The following is a 15,407-nucleotide window of genomic DNA, read 5'->3' as shown; positions in this document are numbered from 1 at the left end:
AACGCGGGGAATAACTATCCGATTGATTCTGGGGAAAATGCGGGGGAAAATGCGGAGGAGACCCCGTGACCGGCTATATCTACATCCATCTTCCTCAGATGTACGGTTCGGCATTTCTGTCTCGAATTCTCAAATCTCTCGCTCAGTTGACATGGAGAAGAAATTGGAGGGGACATAGTCGGGCATGGAACATCATACTGGGCTCCCTGGCTCTCGGAAACGCGCCTTCTGGGGTACAACTGAAGCGTCTGAAGCTGGAGAGCCCCAAGCGAAATACCCTAGCAATAAGCTAAGAGTGACAGGTGACATAACGGGAACTGACGACAATTATGTTATATCAAATCTGAAGTCTGATGTGGACGGCCATCAACTATGCAATCATCAGCCACGGCCTCTTCGTCACCAATATAAGGGAGACGAAAGCCTCGTTCTGGTTGGGTTTTGGGGAGCTGGAAAAAGAACTCTCGGATTTATTGCATCGGTAGCACTGCGCCGAGAGTTTGTGGATTTTGATGCGATTTTTGAACGAAAGACGAAACTCTCCCGTGGAGCTTACATTGCTTCTCATGGACCGAAAGCATATCGCATTGTGGAGTATGAGATAACAGTCGAAGTTTTGAGAACTAAAAAGGAAGGCTGCGTCCTCGCAGGCTTTTTTATGATGGCCGATCGCAGACAATGCCAATTGTTGCATGAACTATCCAAAACGAACCCCGTTATTCATGTCATGCGTGACAAGGGGGACCTCTTGGATTCATTAGGTCATGACAGAGGGAAGGCCGAGCATGCATACGAGATAAGCAATAGGCTATGCGGACAATATTCTAATTTCGATTATTTCAACATGACGCAGCAATTCACTCCGAACGCGATAGGACCTCTGAAATTAAAACAGACCGAACAAGACTTTGTCCGTTTTATTCGTGGTGTGTTTAATCAACGACCATGTCTCGTACGCTCTGCGAATGCCCTATCCCGCAGTTATACATATGCCCTACAAGTTCCGGCAGCCTGGTTAGACAGATCAGACGTCGATCTTACGGAGTTGGATTCTGGTGCCGATTCAATCAATCTAATCTTTGATCCCAGTTTCGCAGAACAAAAATGTTTATCATCTCTATCGAGACAGATTGCTGTTCTGAGACGACACACCAGAGTTCCAATTATCTTAGATATCCATGTCCAAAATGGACTGGAGCAGGCACGCCACGCGGATATCTTGCAGCTTGCACTCCGCCAACTCCCAGACATGATAACTGTCTCCCTGGACACCGACTATACTTTGGTTGATGTCCTCTCTGTGGCTAAGTGCCATACCAAAATCATTGGGACCACACAATTATCTGATCGGTGGCCTACCGAAAAGGATTCTTTGCGATGGCAGATAATATACGATAAAGCAAATTCCCTAGGCTGCGATGCCGTCAGGATAACGCGAATTCCGACCTCGCCTCTGGAAAACCTTGACTGTATCAATTTCATGATGCGGATTATCCAGCCATGTGAGATCCCGGTGATGGGCTACAACGTTGGACTAATTGGCATTACATCCGTTTGTTTCAGTCCTACCTTATCGCCGGTTGTCTTGTCCTCAATGGAACGAGATGGAGTCACCTTGAAACAAGCACAGCATGCTCTATACTCTAGCTTCACCCTACGAAAAAAGAGATTCGCAATATTTGGCCAGAGTCTCTCATACAGCTTGTCACCAACTATGCACAATGCGGCATACCGTGCTTGCGGGATGCCACACTCGTGTTATACCGCCGAAAGCAACCAATTTCAGGACATTAACCGTCTTCTGCAAAATGACGAGATAGGCGGTCTTGCTATTGCACTGCCTTACAAAGTGCAGTTCTTATCCATTCTCGATGAGATGACACCTGATGTGCGGGATATTGGTGCTGTCAACACAGTCGTGGTGGACCGACAACACGACCGAGACGGGACACTGAAAACGTTCTTGAAAGGATATAATACGGACCACATGGGAGTACGGATCTGCATGGAGAGGAATCTGTCGCCGGCGAATGTTATCACTAGTGAAACCAGTGTACTGATTCTCGGAGCTGGGGGAATAGCACGAGCCGCAATATATGCCTGTTACCAGGCTGGTGTCAGAAAAATATGCATTTTCAATCGAACTTCAAGTAACGCACGACATCTTGCGGAGCGTTTCCGCCAATGGGCCACCTCTCGCGCAAGTACTCCACTGCATATAGTTGTGCTAGAGTCATTGAACGCTCCCTGGCCCTCAAACATGTCTCAACCAACTATTATCATGTCTTGCAGACCCGCGCACGAGATTGGAGGGCAGGAACCTCCAGCATTCGATATCCCCGAGCAATGGCTGGGGAGCAAAACCGGTGGCGTCTTTATCGAGGTACGGAATAACACACCGACAGCATTCATTCTCATCCTCTACTCAAACTAACTCTTCTTCAATATAGCTTGCATATGAACCTCTAGTTACCCCCCTCATGAAACAAATGATACAAAGGTCATCACGCGGATGGATCGTTGTTGATGGATTAGATGTCCTTGTCGAGCAGGGAATTGCTCAGTTTGAGATCCTGACTGGTCGACCGGCTCCTGTTCATGTTATGAAACGCGCCGTTAGAGAGCAGTATCAGGCTACGCGCGGGTCTTATGATCGACACAACTCGGGATGAGGCCGCATTTCAGACATTAGGACAAGTGCAAGGCGTTCTTGATAATTACGGCAATGTATCGAACTAGTGAATGACCACGAGTGGCCATTTCCGAACTATGTTCATTCAGTTGCATTTTGTCATTAATGACAAAAAACAAAAGTTACACCGATTGGACTCCCTTCCATGAACGAGACCGCTCTCGATCTCGGACGACAAACGAAACGCAGAGACAAGATACATCGAAAATGGCACATCCGGGGTAGTACATGCGCCTGATGGTATCTTAAATTCAAACTGCGAAAGTAAAACCGCCTCCCAGAACAATAATGTATATAGGCGATATAAAAATAGTAGTAAGGAGTATGTTAATCTCTTTCCTGTTGCTCCCAATGTTTAGGCCATTGAGGAGGTGAAAATAGCGCGCTGCAAAATATTTGCGCGAGAAGCATCAAAGTTGTTCAGCCATGCATCCAGCCCCCGTCCTGGAACAAGTCTGACATCTGAGGCTCCTGCCAGTAAAGCTGACGCCATTCGTCTTCCATTTCTGGAAGGCTTTCAAACGCCATAGGCACGGATTGGGCGGTGTCAACGAACGGGAAGAGTTGTCGCCAGTCTGAATACCCCCTTGTTTCTTCTAAGTGTTCCACCGGCTCCGGAGGCGGAATACCCTCCGACCCCTCGAAAGAGGTATCGGCAAACCGGGGCTGCGTAACGATGAAAGGGTCATAATTCTGGTTCTGTAGATTCACTGCAGACGGAGAAGATTGCTGGAGATGTGAGTGGGATCTTTGTAGTTGCGGTGCTGATTGTGGGGGCACTTGAGAGCGTTGGACCATTGGTGTTGCGGTGTTGGATGTAGAATCCGAATTCCCACTGTGCCCGCGAGAACCATTGAACTGTCCGGGCATTTCAGTCTTGGCCAGTCGCAAGTCCTGTTGCAGTCGTTTCGAGCCCTCAAACAGTCGGAAAACCATTCCTGCATGTGCCCAATACTCTGCCAATTCACGGAGAGAATACAGGGTCGAATCAAATCGTCTCAGAGCATTTATGGCCAACACAGGGTTCGAGAACCGCAGCTCAACCCTGACTTGTATCATAGCTGTGAGAAGGGTGTAAACCGATGAGCTCCAGAGATACTTCAGGCGATCCTTTTGACGAAGTTCCTCAAAAATTGAAGCAATGACTCCAGCACCAGTACTGCAGATCTCAGCATCGTGGGGACCGTAGTCATCTGAGTAGGCAGATGCCCTCGGATGCGGCCTATGTAAAAGGATGAGAAAGTTATTGTACGTCAGATGAAGCACGGCCGACCATGGGTCCAAATCAGAAGCTCGTAACCGTAGAGTATCTGGTAGTTGAAGAGACCAGTCTGCTAGAGCGGCGTCAGCCTGCGGAAGAGCGGCTTTTCGACGCTCGGGGCTTATTTTCAAGCCAAATCTCTCTTTGAGAATGTACGATATCATCGTACACAGCTCTGTGAAGTGGATAACAAAGTCAACCTGCACCTGGGCGCCGCAGCCTTCAAAGTCTGACGGGGTCAGAGGGAGAACATCGGAGTCGTCTAGATTTCTGAATCCTCGTTAGTATTTGACGAGAGAGTCATAATAGGATCCCAGACAACTCACATGGCCTGTGGTCGCCCGTATGACAATGAGACCATAACGTCGAATTGCACCAGAATCCACCATACTCTCCTCCACATTCTCCGGTCTCCAGCAGTAAATCTGCTCGAAACAGGGTTACGATGCATTCCTATACCCGTAGCAAGCCTTGCTGCCACCCCGACCCAATAGTAAGCATTAGCGGAAACATCATCATCGGTAGAATCAGAGTGCCATGTCAGGAGCAAAGCCACTTGAACCAGAATATCTCTGTTCCGCTCGACTCTCGCGTCAAATAACCACTTGCACCGTCGGAAGAAGGTCTCTTTCAATGCGTCTCTCTCTGGCATAGGGCGAGATACATGAGCTCCCACAAGCAAGATGGCTTGGAGGACCAATATTGGTGGGGGATCCGATGGATCGTGATTCCGATACTGTGTCATAAATACATCCTCGTCGACAATGGGATATCCAGGGTTCACATGAGCGAAATATGCTTGTACCAATTCGTCTGCCAGCGCCTTCTCAGGTAATGAAACGGCATCCTTGAGAAGCTCATCGTGGCCTGTTCTCAGATGGCGCTTAGGGATATCGTTTCCCGCAAAGTGATACACGTCACCATCTTTCCCTCGTTGTTGACGAATGAGGAACGATATATTGGAAACATCATGTCCGACATATATCGCACGTACACCTCTCTGGATCTCTCTCTGATCCAACTCATCCTCGTCAATCAGCTTCACTAAGCGCTTCTCCAGCCCCCGATGGTCTTCATGGTCGGTTGACGACTCAGATGATGGTTGCTGGTCGTAAGAGCCCGGCCTTTGGTTCATGCTGGACCCATTTTGTGGTCCCTGAGCATTACCTGTATAAGCTGACTGAGGAGGGATATTACTCCGCGGACTGGAAGCTACTGTTGATGCCGCCCGTATCGGAGACACTGGCGAAAGCAGTTTTGAGGAAGTGTCAGGCACAGACGGCGGCCGGCAACGTATCGGGACTGGATCAAGAATCGACCGGACAACTGGCCGCTTTTTCTTTTCGTGTATGCGACAGTCTGTCTTACCAGAAGACCGGCAATTGGAGCATGGTAGCCCAACGATACGGGCGTCGCAGCGGACTTTTCTGAGATGGCAATGAACGCAAGCAGCGGACCCTGGTAAACACAAATACAGTCAGAACTCATGACCACATCAACGCAATCTCTCCTTCGATATAAAGTGGCCAACAGCACAAATATCATCCAAGGATGATAGATGAATCATACCCGACTTCCGCTTCGTCACTCCACCGCCGCCTGCGGGGATCTGAGTGTTGCTCGCTGCGGAAGACATGTCGACGTCGAGAAACACATTGGTCGAACTACATGCCGCAGTGCTACAGGTGCGGTCATGATCGTAGCATTCTCAATGGGCCTGCCGTACAAACCGAGGCTGGACTTTACACGCGACGAACAGCCGTGAAGATGGGATCAGACCATCTGTGGGTCAAACGGTTCTTGTTCTCTTTAGCGGGGAGAGATAAGCAGATCACGTGGGATGCGGAGAAAGGCGAAACAAACGGTCTCGATCTTAGCGATGTTTCAACTTAGCGATCCGGGGTGGAATAAAATGGCAGATGGAATAACTAAGCAGAGTATTTGAAGATCTGTCTATTCCAGTCAATAATATGTGCATCTACATCCCAAAATGTGCTGTAGAAAGGATTTGTATACCTTTTCATAACTCCAGGTTGGACTCCGCAACCTCCACAGTGAGAAGGATTTCCTTCACTACGTTACCGGATATCAAACACTCTCAATACCATGAGAATGCACTTTTTTGGCTCAGATAGGTGGATGCATTTGCTAGAGATACATGTATAGCAGATGGACAATTCATAAATGCATTCTTGAATACAATCACAACAAATGATTAAATGGAAACAAAAGGGGGAGGGGGACCAAGACAAAAAAAAAGATCAAAAGGTATATGTGCCATCCCATGTCCGATCCATGATTTTCCCACCTTGAGCGCCTGGGCCCCGGCCGCCATCCTTGCTCCTTGAGCTTCCGATAACATTCATCCGGTGAATCGACCTCCCAACATTACACAGACAGGCGGCTAAGTTATATAGCTAGAGAGACAGAGAGACAGGTTCTGGCTACCCTTGGTCTCATGTAGAATACCTGTCTTTCGCATCTGAAAAGAAATCAAGGGAAAGGGGAATAATGAGTGTACAAAGAGGGAGGGTTCCTTTTTGTTCGAGCGTACAAGTGCGCCACCAGAAAAAGAAATTTCCTTCATGAGATGTGAATACAGGAGATCCACTCCAAATTTCCTCCCAGCTCACAGTACAGTCGCTCGAGACACTGCGACTCATCCGTCAGGTTATGGTAGTCCGCTTCTCAAGCCGCAAATTGGCTAGACACGAAGTTTGCGTCTGGCCAGTGTCGTTTTCCCGCAGGGTGCGTATACACCCGCTGGAAACTTCTTTCGGTTCGCAATTGCACATGCAGCGGAGAGGATTCATTCGATATCAGCGTCCGACAGAGCATATTCCCGAGTCCAGATGTGGTGGTCCTCTAGTAGGACTCACCGCCGGTGCCGTTGTGGCCTTGGCCTACCATGGACGTGTAACCATAGGCCGATGCGTCCTGGGACGGGTCCAGATTCGGGCTGAGGATGCTGTTGGAGTTCTCCGCAGCACCAGGGAAGCCTGTGGCACCCGGGTCTGCGGTTGCGGTATTCGCACGACCGACCTGAGGGCCACTGACAGAACCGCCAACCGGACCACCCGTATAACCACTGCTCGTGGGTCTGTTCTGGTTCTCACCGCGCGCAGACTGGGTCTAGAAAGATAATCAGTTCCAATATCCCATGTTTGGAAAAAGAATATCCTAAATCGAAGGGCGCCCCTGGCCGGCCATAGGCGGTTCGTTGTGGACTTACCTCACGGTATTTGGACAGATAGATTTTGAGAGCTTCAGCGTAGTTTTCAAACCCCAGAGACGTCATGGCAAAGAGGATGTCCTCGCCATTGACCGTCTTGCGCTTTTCTTGCTGACATTTCTCGGAAGCTGTCCAGCGTCAGTAGGACTAGTTTATATTAAAAAGAAGAAGTAAGGAAGAGCTGACCTTCACTGGTAATAAACGAAATGAACTCGCTCACACATTCTTGCATGCACTCCTTTGCTTCCTTCGCAATCTTAGCATTTTCTGGCAGGGCGGTCTTCATGATGCGAGCCACTGTAAAGTGGTCAGTTAGTATCTGAAGCTGATCTCCACGGCCCATCGTTTATGATGTAAAAAAAGGATTATGCATGACAATGACGGGGAATCATCCAAAGATGCTAGATGCGGAAGGCAGCGCCAATACATCCAACCAAGCAGCTTGCGATGCGATGCAGATCACGGCTGGTACAGAAGACGAATGAAGAGCATTTGTTCAAATATGCTTAAATCCAATCCTTCCAGTTGGGACATCGCGGGGTTTGGAACCCCGGCAGGGTATCGCGAAGGCGAACGGTCGCCTGCAAGCAGCAGAGGCAAGGTACGCACAAATCAGGAGGACAGAGGACCTGCAAGGACACGTAAACTTACCATTTGCAATTGGGAGCCATCGATCCTGCTCCTTCACTTCGAACTCGCCCTGGCCTTGTCCTTGTGTATCTTGATTATCCCTTTCCATGTGTTCCGGGTCGTCGCCTGATTGCGCTTCAGGTTCCACTTCAGGTTCCTTTGGAGGAGAGGCCGAAGACATGATTTTAGGTGTTTGACTACGTGCAGCGGATACCGGCTTGAGGCGAGGATCGTTCGGGATGCTCTGCTGGCAAATGACCACGTCAGAGGTGCGCGAGAAGGATCTCTGCTCTAAAGGCTATGCGGCACTGCGTCAGGGGGCGTCGGACTGGGCAGCGATTTGCTTCACGATCGCCCGAACGTGGGAACTGCCAACTGTGTGGGGGAATCGGGGCAGTAGTTCTGTTCTATGCTGTTCTGCTCAGCTTCTCTGGCGGTGTACCACTCCGATGAGAGCACTTTTCCAGATGCTGCCGGCGCAACCCAGGGGATTTCCCACACAATCAAAGATGCGCAATTGCGATCACCGTCCGACAGGTCTGCCTGCAAGCTGCAGATTCAATATCGAGGCGTGCGCGGGCCTGAGAGAGGCAGCGCTAACTAGATCGCGCGTGCTGAGAACGCGGAGGACAGTGGGGTCTCAATCACAGGAGACAAGACTTGTGCTCCGTACAGCTGGCGCGGATGGAGGCAGAGATAGCGAACGAGGGCAGCGCTTGTGCGACTGATCAAGAAATAATACCTGGATACAGGTAGAGGTGGGTTCTGGTTGCACGAGAGGTGTTCACCCAGCGGCCGTGCTTCTTGTTGATGCGCGCAACCAGCCAGCAATTGGCGAACCAGAACGTTGCGGACGCGACCGGCAGGGGACGGCTGGAGCTTCCACAGCCGCAGCAAAGCAGCAACGGAACCTGACTGGCGGATGAGGGCGATGTCGAAGACAACAACAACAGTGACGGTTCACCCGGGTGAGGAGGATGAGAGATGATGTTTCGATGAAGGATGCGGCGAAGAGAGACCTGACCAGGACGGGATGATGACGGCGAAATCGCCTTCTCGCGCTGCTTCTCGCCATCTCCCTCGCCTTCCATCTCGGCAGCCTGAGGCATCAATTCCATGCCGGATACAGCCTGGTACGATACCGTCGCCCATCTTCGGCCACGCCGCCTGTGGGGTCCGCCCATCGACGCGTATGGATACCGTATGCAACGAGACGCCGTTTCCAATGTTCTTCGGGGCTTCTCTGGCTGGATCTAGTGTACCACGCAGCGGGGGCCATCAGCCTTACGAGGACTGGTACTATGAACTACTTTGTCAATCCATTCATCTCGTTCTGTGCCTTTTCTTTGACGACAAGCCTGGTTTTCCATGAGCTGAAGATAGCTCAAGTCTAGTATATGGCTAGACGGATTCAAGAGTCTGGAAGCGGTATCAATGCAAAAGCCAAAGTCGTCGAATAGCACACGAGAACGACTCCCAGCAATCCGAATCGCCCTGATGCCAGGTCCCTGGGACTCAATCGATCACGGAACGGCACGGGACTCTAACTTGCCTTTCAGTCAATCAGCATCACTCTTATGGCACCGACATGCCTCTGGTCTCTTTGCGACTCCCGTTCAGAACTATCTCGAGCCTCCCAGTTACAGCATCCGCAACTGAAAGCTTCTGAAGACAGCCAATCTGACTGTTCTCCAGCACACCATACCCTGTTGCTAGCATTTCTGTCACTCAGCTAGAAGCATGGCTGACATTTTTGGGTAGAAAGATGAGATGTTTTGCGAGGCTTTTCTGGGTGACCATGCTTATGATACCGGATATTCCCTGGCAGACGCCATTCGAAGCAGGGGTTTCTCGGACAGTCAAGGCAGGGCAACGACGAGGCGGACTTGGGCAGAGGACAGCACAAAGTCATCGATTTCTTGTGCGGTTGATAACGCCAGACCATGCATCAATCAAAATGCGACTAGTCGGCTACTGAACTACATACAGGCGCACGGATCGAACCCGGAGAGCACGATCTCTGAAGAGGCTATTAATGACTGACAATTGTTTCTGTGGTCACTAGGATCACAGGAGGACAAGTTATTGTCGATCATGAAAAGTCAGAATGGCTTGACTCAACTTATCCCCCTTCGCCCTGTTTCACTTAGAGTCTCCTAGGAGGAGAGTATCCACTTAGATCTGCTCCGTCAGACTACGTGTTCATGATAGCACTTATTTGGTGCATCAGATCAGATGAACATGTGTTAATTTCCTGCAGAAGTCCTTATTTATCCACCTGGACTGTCCTTGCTGCCGCGTGAAGTTCTCCACTTCGGGACTCCCGATGTGAAGACCCCGCGCCTCTCGGCAGCCCATGTTACTTCCTTGTCAACAGCTACCCTATCACTGGCAGGATACGATCAAAATAATTTCAGAGGTGCACGAGACCGTACTTGCTTGGTTGTTTTTGCTTGTCTTCCCGAGGATATATCTGCAACAGAGAAGTCTCAGCGCTCTCTCTAGAACGGCCCTCAGCTTGATGTGGGAAGATCAGTGAAGGCGAAGACAGAAACACACAGTACCTGACACGGTCGACCGAATCACGAGGACGCGACAGTCGCAGTGATGTCCAATGATGCCGGCTGGAAAGCCGCTAGCCTAACGGCCAACGAGACGGCTGAGGTCCACGGTAAATCAAGGGCAGTCAGCCATACACAAGATCTCCCATACCCTCCATACCTACCTCGCCTGCAGATGTCCGTTTCATTGGGCCGTTGCGCATAGAACAGACAACTCACCTTCCATGTAGATGGGATGCCTCTATGAGCACGAGAGATACAGTGAAAGACGAAAATTACTAGCAAGGTGGCAGAGAATCTCTAACTTTCGAGGAAGATTACGAACTTGTAGAGGATGAGTGTTGCTAACGCAGTATACGAATTTGCTCTGTCTGCAATAGTCAGGGTGTAAAGTCCTTCCTCTCGTGTCAACGTAACCTATCTAGGCATGGCTGCAACTCAAATTCGGCCTTTCCTGTGATGTCTCACTGAATCTTCGCGTTTTTCAACTGGTGACGTGTGGAAAGATATCAGCATGCTAGCTGGCGTAGCCTCAAGGACGCCTTGGACTAGAAGTCCGTCCAGTTCACAACTCTCGTTTCATAACCAAGTCGATAGCCGTAAAATCATGCATGAACTGAGTGACACATATCCTTGGTTGTACATCCATCGTCGTGGCCGTGTCTGCCGACGTTCCGACGAATCCCCCTCGCCTGCACAAAGGTCGAGCTTGTTGAAGACCCTGCCCTCAACATGTCTAACTCCTTGCGGATTTCATGCTTCGCTCACTGCTGGACCACTTGGATATTGTTCTTCTTCTGTAGGTCGGGGCATATCAGTCTCCAGTTCGTTTCATAGCGCGACGCTGAGGAAGGCATAGGAGCGGAAGGGGATATGTGGCACAATCCATGAAAGCCTGAAGAAGAAATGAAGATAAGTTATTTACTGACCTTCCAGTTGTCCATTTCGGTCTGTTTGGCCTTGTATTGCTTGAGGAGCTCATCCAAGACCTGTTTCAGTCCGTCAGAATTGGTCTTGAGCGACGGAATCACATCCTTGATAGTCCGTTCGACCAGGACACCGTTAACCATCCGGAAGCATTTTCTATCCTGAGGGAGAGGCTCGAGGGTCTCAATTACGAGTCTAAATATTAAAGAAATCCGGATCAGTTCCAAGGTTTCGATATACATGGCGAGAACAACAACAATGCGACTGTGGCTCCCTCGAGCGGCAGGAAACCGTGCGATAATACATCTGGCCACAGTACCACATCTTGTATATTCATATACGGAAGTGAAACTCACTTGTGCTCTTCGGTCTCTTGTTCGATGTCACCAATCTTTTGCGCAAGTTGTTGCAGTGTGTTTTTGAAAGTCGAGTATTGGAGCTGCAGCTCTGCCAGACATTAGTTTCCCCTCACCTGGCGCGATAGAGCGAATAAATGTAGCACTTTGCGACTTACCTTGCTGCCTTTTGACACTGACCTGCGGCTGGCTCGCCATGATGGACAGTTGAGGTCGCGATGCCGTCCACAGTGAGCTGGTGGGCTATGACGCGGGGCGATAGTGAAAGTTGAACGGCACTCCGCCAAGATCAAGCGTGCCCGCCGCCGACCTGTGGGAGCTTCTACTTAGAGGAGCGTTTAGAAGCCTCCAACCCCACTAATATAGAGTCATCATTTTGAAAAGTATCTACGGAAGGTCTTTCAAGTAGACACATCTGCATAAATACTTAACGAAAATATATCTGGTCAAACTTGTTGCATGAGTGTGGTTTATCGATATCGGAAATTTTAAAGTAGAATAACTAGTCTACGCAGATATTCACACCCCAACCAGTAAATAACTAATAGCAAGGTCATAGTCTAGGAAGATGGAGCACCAACTTCATCAACTGTTTAAAAGTGACTTAGTTGCCCTATTAGGAGACAGATAACAATAAATACACATAGTACAGTACTCGAAGGCTTGCAGTTGTCGAGAAGTTATTATGCTGCAGACGGCAGATGGGGCGTGATCACGTGGTGATAACATTAGTCATCTCACCTGGGGTTTGCCGGCGAAATAGCTAGATGCGCGTCGACTTTTAAGCGGCAATTACTCTTCCGGCTGCTTCGCGCTGCCATACGACTTCCGAGCCTCTTTTTTTGTATATCGTTCTATCTATTACTGGCAAATAATACTCCTTGCCCAGAATGACGCGCGAAGAGCCTCCGGCCAAGAGGCTGAAGAGCTCTAACCTGCCGCCACCTATCCGCGATGCCAGACGCCGCGACATTGACAATTGGGAGACTAACCGGATGCTCACATCTGGTGTCGCCCAGAGACGAGATTATGGCGGCGATTTCGCACCTGATGATGATGAGGGCGTTCGAACTCACCTACTGGTCCATGACCTGCGCCCGCCGTTCCTCGATGGCCGGACCATTTTCACCAAACAGCTCGAACCCATCTCAGCTGTTCGCGATCCTCAGAGTGATATGGCTGTCTTCAGTCGAAAAGGCAGCAAGGTTGTTCGGGAACGACGGCAACAGCGCGAGAGGCAGAAGCAGGCGCAGGAGGCGACCAACATGGCAGGCACAGCCTTGGGTAATCTAATGGGGATTAAGGAAGATGAGGGAGATAGTGCGGTGGCTGCGCCTATTGAGGACGAATTCCGAGGAGGCAACAAGTTCGCCAAGCACATGAAGAAGGATCAAGGTGGTTCTAGTGCATTCAGCAAGAACAAAACGCTCCGGGAGCAGAGAGAATTCCTACCCGCTTTTGCGGTCAGAGAGGAGCTCCTGCGTGTGATCCGAGACAATCAAGTTGTTATTGTTGTTGGCGAAACGGGATCGGGTAAAACGACGCAGCTTACTCAGTTCCTGCACGAAGATGGCTACTCGAAATTCGGCATGATTGGGTGTACACAGCCGCGAAGAGTTGCTGCCATGAGTGTCGCTAAACGTGTGAGTGAAGAGATGGAGGTCGAACTCGGAAGTACCGTTGGTTATGCGATTCGTTTCGAAGACTGCACCAGTGACGAGACAGTCATTAAATGTAAGTTCTACCCAGCCCGTTGCTTTGAGGACTATAACTAACATGGGCATAGATATGACTGACGGTGTCCTGCTGAGAGAATCATTGGTGCAACCGGATCTTGATAAATACTCTTGTATTATCATGGATGAGGCGCACGAAAGAGCCTTGAATACTGATGTTCTGATGGGCCTGATCAAGAAGGTCCTAGCTCGACGACGTGACCTGAAGTTGATAGTAACATCGGCCACGATGAATTCGGAGCGATTCTCGCGCTTCTACGGCGGTGCACCTGAGTTCATAATTCCCGGAAGGACATTCCCGGTCGATGTCCATTTCTCCCGTTCCCCCTGTGAGGACTACGTCGACAGTGCAGTCAAGCAGGTCTTGGCTATCCACGTTTCTCAGGGTCAGGGTGACATTCTCGTGTTTATGACAGGCCAGGAGGATATCGAAGCGACATGTGAGCTCATCGATGAGAGGCTGAAGTTGTTGAATGATCCGCCAAAGCTCAGTATATTGCCGATCTACAGTCAGATGCCGGCTGAGCAACAGGCGAGGATCTTTGAGAAGGCGCCTCCTGGTGTGCGGAAGGTCATTGTCGCTACAAATATCGCAGAGACGAGTTTGACTGTCGACGGAATTATGTTCGTTGTCGATTCTGGCTTTTCTAAGTTGAAAGTATACAACCCGCGGATGGGTATGGATACCCTTCAGATCACGCCTATATCACAAGCCAACGCGTCCCAACGCTCGGGCAGAGCAGGGAGGACAGGGCCTGGGAAGGCCTACCGTCTCTATACTGAGCAGGCTTTCAAGAATGAGCTCTATCTCCAGACTATACCTGAAATTCAGCGGACCAGTCTCGCCAATACGGTGCTTCTTCTCAAGTCTCTTGGAGTGAAGGATCTCCTTGACTTTGACTTTATGGACCCCCCGCCACAAGAAACGATAACGACTTCTCTTTTCGAACTTTGGTCACTGGGAGCGTTGGACAACCTTGGTGATCTCACGCCGCTGGGCCGTCGTATGACACCGTTTCCGATGGACCCACCTCTGGCCAAACTCCTGATTATGGCTGCCGACGAGTACAGCTGCAGCGAGGAAATGTTGACTATCGTCTCCATGCTTTCTGTCCCCAGCGTCTTCTATCGCCCGAAAGAGCGGCAGGAAGAATCGGATGCTGCTCGCGAGAAGTTCTTTGTCCCGGAATCCGACCACCTTACTCTTTTACATGTGTATACACAGTGGAAGGCCAATGGATACTCGGACGCATGGTGTACTCGGCATTTCCTCCACTCCAAGGCTCTGAGGCGGGCCAAGGAGGTTCGAGAGCAACTGCACGACATCATGACTGTGCAGAAAATGCCTCTGGTCAGCTGTGGTACCGACTGGGACGTCATCCGAAAATGTATCTGTTCTGGATATTACCACCAGGCTGCCAAGGTCAAGGGCTTGGGCGAGTTCATCAATCTTCGCACCAGCGTAACGGTGCAACTGCACCCAACCAGCGCGCTCTATGGACTTGGTTATGTGCCAGAGTATGTGGTCTACCATGAGTTGATCCTGACAAGCAAGGAATACATGTCCACCGTGACATCTGTTGACCCTCACGTAAGTCTCCATCATTGTTTTCCAGATGATAAATTCGAAAAATCAAAATACTAACGCCCATGACAGTGGCTCGCAGAACTCGGCGGCGTTTTCTACTCAGTCAAAGAAAAAGGCTACTCGCACCGCGAGCGACGCGTGACGGAACAAGAGTTCAATCGTCGTATGGAAATCGAGGCTCAGATTGCAGTGGACCGCGAGCGCGCCGCTGCAGAGAAAGAGCGCGAAAAGGAGCTCAATGATCCCTCGAGACGGAAGAAGGAAATCGAAGCTGGTACTGGCGGACGATCAGCTGTCCGACGGCCGGTCATCGGAGCAGGAAGAAGGGTTGGAGGCGTGGTCACATCTTCATCCTCGTCATCGAGACCGTCATCAAACGGAACCGGAGGTAGCTCTGGGGGCAGCGCTGTGCGGCGACCAAACG

At 50.2% G+C, this 15,407-nt stretch overlaps 4 protein-coding genes across 4 annotated transcripts; 1 reads left to right on the top strand and 3 right to left on the bottom strand.

Annotated features, from left to right (window-relative positions):
* Window positions 1-184: 184 nt before the first annotated feature.
* On the top strand, window positions 185-2,672 carry C8Q69DRAFT_443445 (quinate repressor protein; the record flags this gene model as incomplete). The annotated part of the gene is made up of 2 exons (XM_028628912.1): window positions 185-2,383; window positions 2,451-2,672. The coding sequence occupies 2 exons, from the start codon at window positions 185-187 to the stop codon at window positions 2,670-2,672; spliced, it is 2,421 nt and encodes an 806-aa protein (XP_028486687.1).
* Window positions 2,673-2,773: 101 nt separating this feature from the next.
* Window positions 2,774-5,846, bottom strand: C8Q69DRAFT_213802 (acetamidase regulatory protein). The gene is made up of 3 exons (XM_028626218.1): window positions 5,523-5,846; window positions 4,280-5,411; window positions 2,774-4,223 (listed from the first exon to the last, which is right to left on the bottom strand). The coding sequence occupies exons 1-3, from the start codon at window positions 5,587-5,589 to the stop codon at window positions 3,113-3,115; spliced, it is 2,310 nt and encodes a 769-aa protein (XP_028486686.1). The 5' UTR covers window positions 5,590-5,846; the 3' UTR covers window positions 2,774-3,112.
* Window positions 5,847-6,818: 972 nt separating this feature from the next.
* Window positions 6,819-7,996, bottom strand: C8Q69DRAFT_443443 (CCAAT-binding factor complex subunit HapC; the record flags this gene model as incomplete). The annotated part of the gene is made up of 4 exons (XM_028628911.1): window positions 6,819-7,085; window positions 7,186-7,313; window positions 7,372-7,482; window positions 7,837-7,996. The coding sequence occupies 4 exons, from the start codon at window positions 7,994-7,996 to the stop codon at window positions 6,819-6,821; spliced, it is 666 nt and encodes a 221-aa protein (XP_028486685.1).
* Window positions 7,997-11,140: 3,144 nt separating this feature from the next.
* Window positions 11,141-11,857, bottom strand: C8Q69DRAFT_505912 (putative prefoldin subunit 2; the record flags this gene model as incomplete). The annotated part of the gene is made up of 4 exons (XM_028632754.1): window positions 11,141-11,173; window positions 11,306-11,498; window positions 11,660-11,750; window positions 11,818-11,857. 4 exons carry the CDS (start codon window positions 11,855-11,857, stop codon window positions 11,141-11,143), a joined length of 357 nt encoding a protein of 118 aa, XP_028486684.1.
* Between the last annotated feature and the right edge of the window lie 3,550 nt (window positions 11,858-15,407).

This window comes from Paecilomyces variotii, assembly GCF_004022145.1.
Source record: "Paecilomyces variotii strain CBS 101075 chromosome Unknown C8Q69scaffold_3, whole genome shotgun sequence".
NCBI lineage: Eukaryota > Fungi > Ascomycota > Eurotiomycetes > Eurotiales > Thermoascaceae > Paecilomyces > Paecilomyces variotii.
The sequence above is the reverse complement of the archived record's forward strand: the minus strand, read 5'-3'. Positions and strand labels throughout refer to the sequence as shown.